At 40.7% G+C, this 9,731-nt stretch overlaps 1 protein-coding gene across 1 annotated transcript; it reads right to left on the bottom strand.

The window, feature by feature from the left end:
• Positions 1–3,355: 3,355 nt before the first annotated feature.
• qrfprb (pyroglutamylated RFamide peptide receptor b) lies at positions 3,356–9,291 on the bottom strand (the record flags this gene model as incomplete). The annotated part of the gene is made up of 6 exons (XM_083932206.1): positions 3,356–3,747; positions 3,884–3,981; positions 4,794–5,029; positions 6,170–6,231; positions 6,934–7,092; positions 8,922–9,291. The coding sequence occupies 6 exons, from the start codon at positions 9,289–9,291 to the stop codon at positions 3,356–3,358; spliced, it is 1,317 nt and encodes a 438-aa protein (XP_083788332.1).
• Between the last annotated feature and the right edge of the window lie 440 nt (positions 9,292–9,731).

Genomic DNA, 9,731 nt, shown 5'->3' with positions numbered 1-9,731 from the left:
TAATGTAATAAAATAAATAACCCAGGAGATCAAGGTTATTTTTGTGTACATACAGTGAGCAGTGAACCACATTTCTAGTAAGCAGTAACATCAAGTTTTACAATTTCTTTTTTGTAAATAATCAACCATACCTCACATACCATCACAATCTTCACTCTAAATGTGATTATATTGGACCAATTGTTTTGTTTTTGTTGTTGTTTGCAGGATATGTTGTCAGATTTAGCCGTCCTGTTCTTCGTGGCATGTAGCATCCACTAGAGTCCTTCTTACCGATGTCTCCCACTAAGAAGAAAGATGCAAACTTATCAAAGTCGCCTGTCAAGTCCAAAAGGAGGTGCAGATTTGTTAATAAGTTAATAGATTTTAGGCTGATTATGCCCTGAAAATGTCATACAATACTGCAGTACATACACGTGTTTGCCCTGTTTTCATTGTCATCTCAAATGCATCCTAATTTCATGTCCCACATCCTTTTTGATTAGTTTTTTTTAACCATGAAACATTTTCTTTTGCAATTATGTAACATTAATTATCACATCAACTTTTAAGTGAGAACAATATTGATTTGCAAAGTAAAGTTAAGCCAGCTGTTAATGAATATACAAAAGTTAAGATAATAATGGCTATGGATCCCAATTGAGGGGGAACCTTTTCGCTGCTCCAAAAAACATAAATTATATTTATGATCATTTCATTTTATAATTTGTATTATTTGAAATTTGGGTGTATTGCTGTGATTAAGTCCGGCAGCAGGCACCGAGCTAATGTGAGTGCATTCATTCAGCTACCGTGATAGCCGATATAATATGCAACATTGGATCAAAACTGTTTCAACTCATAATTCTAATGTTGGTGGTTGTAATGAAAGTTGTTGCTGTTGCTACAAAACATCACAGAATGCATAAGTAAACATACACTATAATGATTCACTTAAGTCACATATCATATTAAGCCACATATATCAACATTACAAAAATATTTCACAGCATTATTAAACAAACATTTCAGCAATTTTTTCCTGCATGTGTGTATTGCCACGATTCCCGTCAATGCATTTAATTTACGCTTTTTTGTTCATGTGTGTAAAAATGCCTGTGTAGTTCACAGAGCAGACATAGAAGAAATACAGTGCATCCGGAAAGTATTCACAGCGTTTCACTTTTTACACATTTTATTACGTTACAGCCTTATTCCAAATTGTATTCAATTAATCTCTGTCCTCAAAATTCTACACATCCTGTTTCCACTGATAATCCTTGAGATGTTTCTACAGCTTAAAGGAGTCAACCTGTGGTAAATCCAGTTGAGTGGACATGATTTGGAAAGGCACACACCTGTCTATATGAGGTCCCACAGTTGACTGCATGTCAGAGCGCAAACACCAAGCATGAAGTCAAAGGAATTGTCTGTAGACCTCAGAGAAAAAATTGTCTCGAGGAACAAATCTGGGGAAGGATACAGAAAAATATCTGCTGCTTTGAATGTCATAATGAGCACAGTGGCCTCCATCATTCGTAAATGGAAGAAGTTTGAAACCAGCAGGACTCTTCCTAGAGCTGGCCGGCCGTTGGTCAGGGAAGCGACCGAGAACCCGATGGTCACTCTGTCAGAGCTCCAGCGTTCCTCTGTGGAGAGAGGAGAACCTTGCAGAAGGACAACCATCTCTGCAGCAATCCACCAATCAGGCCTGTATGGCAGAGTGGCCAGGCAAAAGCCGCTCCTTAGTAAAAGGCACAAGGCAGCCCGTCTGGAATTTGCCAAAAGGCACCTGAAGGACTCTCAGACCATGAGAAACAAAATTATCTGGTCTGATGAGACAAAGATTGAACTCTTTGGTGTGAATGCCAGGCGTCATGTTTGGAGGAAACCAGGCACTGCTCATCATGAGACCAATACCATCCCTACAGTCAAGCATGGTGGTGGCAGCATCATGCTATGGGGATGTTTTTCAGCAGCAGGAACTGGCAGACTAGTAAGGATAGAGGGAAAGATGAATGCAGCAATGTACAGAGACATCCTGGATGAAAACCTGCTCCTGAGTGCTCTTGACCTCAGACCAGGGCGACGGTTCATTTTTCAGCAGGACAACAACCCCAAGCACACGATCCAAGATCTCAAAGGAGTGGCTTCAGGACCACTCTGTGAATGTCCTGGAGTGGCCCAGCCAGAGCCCAGACTTGAATCTGATTGAACATCTCTGGAGACATCTGAAAATGGCTTTGCACAGACCTCTCCCATCCAACCTGATAGAGCTTGAGAGGTACTGCAAAGAAGAATGGGCAAAACTGCCTAAAGAGAGGTGTGCCAAGCTTGTGGCATCATATTCAAAAATACTTGAGGCTGTAGAGGCTGCCAAAGGTGGTTCTACAAAGTATTAAGCAAAGGCTGTGAATATGTGTAGAAGTTTGAGGACAGAGATTAATTTAATACAATTTGGAATAAGGCTGTAACGTAATAAAATGTGGAAAAAGTGAAACGCTGTGAATACTTTCCGGATGCACTGTATGCTGATACTCATGTTGTGATCTACCGTCAAGGCTGGACTGTTTTGATGCACATGGAACTGAATCATAATACATTTATTCTAAATAGCGCCTTTCAAAAACCCGAAGAAGGGACAGTGATTTCAGGTTTGACCTTTTTTAAAGACGTATTTACAAAATGTCGTCTTTGAAAGGCTGTCAGTTTAGCAGTAAAAAGTAAAAACATGTTCCGTTGAAAGAAAAGAGTGAAGGGGCCCTTCGTCATCAGACTAACATTGTATAAGGAGGCCATCTATGGTCTCCAAAAAATTTCAAAAAGGTCTTATATGCTTAGATTAAACAGATGTTTTGCAACTGAACCTGAACTGAGTTTCATGCTGACTTACACATACAGCAGAGCATTAAAAGTCATCCATTGCCAATTAAAAGTACATGGCTCTGTAAAGCTAGTGTGCTCGATGTTGTCTCTCTCAAACAGTTCTCATTTTGTGCTTATTTGGGATGGCACTGAATGTGTGTGGTTCCCTGCAACATTATACGCTCACTGACACTGGCTGAAGAGCCTGCAGATTTCAAGGACATCTCAGAAATTCAACAAATGTGTGTTTCAGTTTATAATTGCTGCTCCGAGCGCTGTCTGGGCTGCCATCATTCCCTGGTGTTCTAGCCTGTGGCACTGCACAGATATGTTTCCAATCTTATGGATTATTGGGGTCTTTGAATCACAACTGAGACTTGAAATCACATCGGACGCACCTGCAGCTGGTCGGTTAACAGCAAACAGGAGGGCAGGATTCAACGGCTAAACACCTGACCATTGAACAGGTCCTCATGATTGGCTTGAGAACATGCTTAAAGGTTACCTCCTCTCATGGTTGAGAGGAGGTGTTTGCAGGGAGCTCTGTTTGGATGGTGGATATTTTTTCTCCTATTACTTCCAATACGCTTTCTCCAGGTGTTGAACTTGAGGATCCTTTGTCTGCTGAGTTCTGCTTTGAGCTACCTCGATCTGATTCCATGAATGCTTCTCTGCTTTGGGGTTTGATGAACTGCACGCTCAGTTTGGGCACCACCACTGCGCCGCCCTGCTGATTAGGCTTTCGTACGCAGTGAGAGAGGGTGGAGAAGCAGCTCTTCTTGAAATTTTCATTCATGAAGGCGTACACGATGGGATTGTTGAAGCTGTTTGAGAACCCGATGGCCTGAACGATGGCCACAATCATGTTTAATGTGACTCCGTCGTATTTGTTCTCCAGGTCATCTGGAAAATGACACACAGACAGAGTTGAAAACTCAAACTTATAAGCTACACAGAGGCTTAAATAAATGATAACTTGAAATTAAGCCCGGACATGAAATAGTTAATTTTTCCATTTCCCAATAAAATCCACACTTACAGTATTCAAACAGCATGTGGACTGTGTGGAATGGTGCCCAGCAAATGGTGAATAGCAGAACGATGGTGATCATCATTTTAACAGCTCTTTTCTTTTTCCTGTAGAAGATCAAAGCAGACATGTTGACTTGTAACAGCAGGAAATGAACAGGTACAGACAGATAACACCAATTATTTCACATGTCAAAGTAAGTACTAAAAATATCATTATTTCATTATTTGTCTGGAAACAGCTTTTTATGTGTGAAATTGCACAGTGATTAAAACATCAGTGTGAGGTTACCTTAAGCGAAACATATTTTTTAATGATTGGAGTGGCTCTTAAGTACAGAACCTTCTAGCACAGCTGCAGAGAGTGGTAGCCTTTGAGGTTGCAAGTAATCAAAGTACTGTTTCTGGGATTAGCAGAACCAGAAAACATATGTTATAGAACTTCAGCTTTTCCTAAGAGATGATGTTCTTCAATGCCCGGAAACTGATGTTGTGTGTTGCCCTTTATGTACTGACATTTACATGCTATCATCTGACATTATAAATGTGTCATCTGTCCCCTCCAGAAAAAAAAAACTCCAGCATTGGAATTTGTTTCCATTTTATTTCTGAATATAAAGCGGGTCGAGGCACTATATGAATACTGTTTAAGTATCAAAACGCTCGTCAGGACTTCTGTACGGTTGTGATGTCACAACTACACTATACAGTATATAGGTAGAAATTGCCACTACAGTGCAATAGCTTCTCAACCACAGCTACAGTCCACTGAAGTGTAACACCCCCCCCCCCCCCCCCCCCCCCCGAAAATATCACTTGGAGGAGTTATATCCATTTCATATTACCAGGAATCGTGATGCTTGGAATAAATGATGAAAATGCACAACTGACGGGGAGACACCTGTGCTGTCTAAACCCACCTTGAGATCTTACTGATTTCCCTGTGGTTCATGGTGTTGAGGACTGAGGAATCACCCACCCTCTTGCGGATCCACAACTCGATGGCAATACGCGTGTAGAGGAAAAGAATGGCGGTCAACGGGAGCAGGAAAAGAGCCACCATGATGAAGGTGCTGTACACCTGCCTGTGGGTCAGAGAGCGCCAACTCTCCTGACAGCACACGTGGTAGTGATCGTACAGGAAGTCATACTTCACCTTGAAAAGGGAGGGAGCAAAGCTGTCAGTTTCTGAAGAATTATAAAGACAGATAAAGTAGATCTGACTGACGGTGGTATTAACGAGGCAAATTTCTGATTACTCTCTTTTTATTTTCTATAGTTTTCGACCCCACATTTCCTCATTATTCTGGAGAGCCCAGCTGTCCTTGTCACTGCTAACCCTCCTGCTGTCTAGGGGAAAGCAGCTGACAAACACATGATATTGAAGCTGCTTTAATGAGCTTCACTACGAGGGTATTCAGGGGAAAGGTAGATCTACTGACAGAAGTCACTGAATAATATGACAAGTAATATTCCTCATATAAAATGGTCTAATGAATGCTTAGTATCTAAACAATAAAGTTCACAGTAAATTTGCAGTAGGAAAAATGCAAAGTGAAACAAAGAACAAAAACGCCAGAATTCGAAGCAGATTGAGAGCTCTCTGGTAGCTCTACCCCTCTCTGTCCTCACATACTGGACACTGTATACAAATATATGACTTATACACAAAATGTTTTAGCAATACACATCATATTGAAAAAGAAATTAATTATAACAGCACAAAAAGTAAGGTGTAACAAATATACATAACAATAATTGTATGATCAAATTAGTGCAAAAACTGCTCTATACATTATGATAATGATATATTAATGACACTAGAGTGCAACCAAAGTGTACACAGTATATGTATATGGTTAGCTCTATAATGTATAGGTGCATGGTGTTTTAACGAACATAGAGGACATCATCTATAATATCTTCGTTGGGAATAAAATATGTGCTACAATTTACCAACTACTATAAGACACCACTCTCTAGTTTGGAAATCTATAACATTACTTGAATCAGTCATTTAGTAACTCATAATATGGTGCTCTTGTCTCAACACTTAGTGGCAACATTATCTTAAGTTTTAATTCATCACACCATGGTACCAGTACAATATTATATTTACCGTCAGTCTGTACCTCTTGTCCAGAGTCAGATTTTATTTTATTTACACAGTGCTGGCAGAGCATTTTAGGACAGGTTTGGAGGACTGACATTAACACTATGATGTGGAAATATCTCTCTGAATCTTGATTATATGTTCTTCTGTGTTGAATCAATTGCTTTGAGTGGCACCACTCACCTCTAGCTGTTGCACAAACAGCATTGGTGAACCAACTATCACTGAGGCAATCCATACCAGCCCTGCAGGATGCAGACAAGTAAAACATTTACCATTTATCTGCAGATAAAAAAACTTGGTACAAATAAGGTTTGATACATACAGTAGCTGCCAAAAATAGAGGAGAGAAACCTGTGTGGGCCCCTCCACGCTTGCAATATATTTGCCTTTTTTATCAACATGCACATTATACAGTTGTCATTTAGCTTGCCTGAGTACTTTGCATGCATCTGGAGGATTGAAAAGTATTACCTCTAGGCTACATATCAGAGCTGAATCATCCTGAAGGCAACAAAGGAATATCCAGGAGAATTTCCAATTATGCGCAACATAAACATGGCATAAATATGTTGAGACTTGAGGAGGTTGTTTTTGAAATGTTGAAATCGCAGCACAGAGAGAGCTTCAGCAGCAAAAAATTTCTGTCATTGTGATTCACCAATCAGCTTTAGGCACATTGAGCTGAAGTGCACACCTAATCTCGTTTGTTCCGCGCAACACTCAAAAACATAAGACACAGGGTGTTATTTGTTCTGCATAACACTCAAAAGAAATGCAGCGGTTGTCATTTGTTCTCCATAAAACAAGGTAGCCATCATGCACATGTGAACTTGCTCAACACGATTATACCAGAGGCCAAACACGATTTCACACAGGTTTCCTGGGCTTGAACACATCAACTCCTAATAGCATAATAAACCCCTCTTGCAAGCAGAATAATATACCTAGCATCTTGTATGCTCTTTTGGACGAGTACTGCCTCCTCATTTTCAGGGGGAAGACAATGCCCTGGTATCTCTCAATGGCAATGCAGGTCATTGTGAGGATACCCGTCACTATGGCTGTAGTCTGTACAAAGGGAACTGTCTTGCACACCAGAACCCCTGCAGGAAACACAGAGGGGTGAAACAATGAGGTACTGAGAAACGGCAGAAAAGGTGCATTTCTACGAAAGACTTCAATTGTTCGATGAGAGACAGAGGCAAGCTTCCTGTCATCCTTTTTCATTCCTTTCTTCCTGTAGTTTTTATTCATTAAAATTACAAATCGATCATCCCTGATTACTCTTGAATGCACATATTTCTCAGCTAAACCCTGCAGAAAATAAGCAAGCACATGTTGCTGAACTAATTGTGACCGCATTATAATAGGAGCGCATGCTTTGAGCGTGCCTTCTATTGCTATAGATACAATGAATGTCTCCTTGTTGATGTCAGAGATGCTCGCAATGTTGTGAACTGTTAAATATAATGAGTGAATGCTTGCAATAATATTCCATCTGCAAAGCTGATCATTTCTGTTGACACTGAAGCAAACATTCAGCTCTTTGGTGCTTTTTAAAGGCTGTACAAGAGTTGTTGCAAATGTTGTCAGATGTCCACCTGGTGGACATAGTTACCAAGTGAAAAAACGACCAGGATATTAAAATGATATTGCATACTGTAAAGTTTGACATCAGCGTCCAGCAACAAAACGTATTAATTAATTTGTTATAAAGTTTGGCTAATGCGAAACATATAGAAAGTGGATCTTCTAAAAACAAAACAGCACAAATGTTCCAATGCTGAAGAGATACATACGCCACTAATAGGTGCATTTATTGATCTTTGTAGAAATATTTTGTGCCAATATTGCTTTATATATTCCACATCATCACCTCCTCTCCTCACCACAAACTCGTCAAGTTGCCTAATAGCAGAGTTAGGGGACTGAACAGTCACAATTTATGTTACAGACAACAAACACAGGTGCATTTTATTGATGACATTTTGACTGCACAGAGATACTGTGACGAGATCCAGAAGGCCCATTGTCGTGCCATCCATCCACTACAGTCACCTCAGCATGGTAAGGTGCAGGACCGCAATGCAAGGATGTGTGCACAATTCCTGGAAGCTGAAAACATCCCACTTCTTGCATCCAGCAACTTCGCACATCCATTGTAGAGGAGTGGACCAGTCAACAACCTGATCAACTCTATGTGAAGGAGATGCCTTGCACTGCATGATGCAAATGGTTCTCACAACCAGATACTGACTGGTTTTACACCCCCCCCCCCCCCCCAATAAAAGATAAAAATGCACATTTTAGAATGACCTTTTATTGTGACAAGCCTAAGGCACACCTGTACACTAATCATGCTGCTTAATATGCCACAACTGTAAGGTGGGTGGATTTTTTTAAGTGTTAATTTGTGAACAAAATTGATGGGGGAAAGGTTTTTTATGTTTATGTCTAAACAAGATTAAGACCTTAGAAGCAAAAACAAAGGTGTTATTTTTGTTCAGTGTAGCTCTTACTACACTGCCTGTTGGCATATCAATTAGAAGTAGTATGCTGCTGTGTTTGGATCCCTAGGCGTTTTTGAATGAATACATGAATGTTTATTATTGCGCCTCATATATTATTGTCTGAAGGCTAAATGAGAAAGTTATTTTCGATTTTATAGCGTGCAACGTGTTGCCTTGTAAACCCTTACAACAAACAGGCTTTAGGTGCATTTTTATATTTCATCATTTTCTCAATTTCCACTTTTAATGAAGTTAATTTCGGATTTCCAAGAGCAAATCAAAGCCCACAGCATAAAGGTTTGACTGCGATTCATCTGCCTTTATTTTATATATAACACTCAACTCAGAAATAATGCCTCTTTATTGTTAAGGTGTTAAAAGTATACAATATTAGTTCAGAGGTTTTAAAAAAAAAAACTCACCTCCGAACCATTCAGACGAGATGTTCTGCAACAAAGTGAAAGGTATGCAGAAGAAAGTGATGAGCAGGTCGCTGACCGCAAGAGAGCAAATGAAAATATCTGTCGCCGTCTGTATCGCCCGTTTCTTCACAACTATGTATATGACCAGAGTGTTTCCAGCCAGAGCCAGGACGAAAATAACCATATACATGACCACGAAGGTGCACTTGGCGCTGTACGGTAACTCGGGGATGTAGACGAGCGGCTGGATGTTATAAGTGTTGATGAACTCCTGGCGGCTCAGGTTGTAGTACTGGAGCATCTCCTGTAACACTTCAGGAGTTATCTTGCTGCTGGACCCTTGCCCTGAATCTGTCGAAGCTGCTTCCATCTCGACCCGCGTCTCGCCTTGGGGTCTAACCCCGAGACCAAGTTGCTTATGTGCAGAAAAAAAAAGAACCAGAGCTGAAAGGTTCTCTTAAATCCACAAGTGCGTCTGCGCTGCCACCTCCATCCATCAACTGACAGAGCTTGTGTCACTGCTGCAACTGTGTGTGTGTGTGTGTGTGTGTGTGTGTGTGTGGGTGTGTGTGTGTGTGTGTGTGTGTGTGTGTGTGTGTGAGAGAGAGAGAGAGGGGGTGGGGGGGGGGGGGTGGGGGGGGGGGGGCACACACACAGAGCTGACTCTAGAGGGCAAAATGCACTGTAAAAATGAATACCAAATTATCAAATTAACAAAAATATAGTAGCCTTAAGACCATTTTGGCAGGAGACCCTTTAAAGCCAGACCATGTGACTTTTGAATATCATTTCTCTTACAAATGAAAAGTT

Source organism: Echiichthys vipera (genome assembly GCF_963691815.1).
Source record: "Echiichthys vipera genome assembly, chromosome: 18".
NCBI classification, from domain to species: Eukaryota; Metazoa; Chordata; class Actinopteri; order Perciformes; family Trachinidae; genus Echiichthys; species Echiichthys vipera.
Note: the sequence above shows the minus strand (reverse complement) of the source record. Positions and strands in the feature narration are given on the sequence as shown.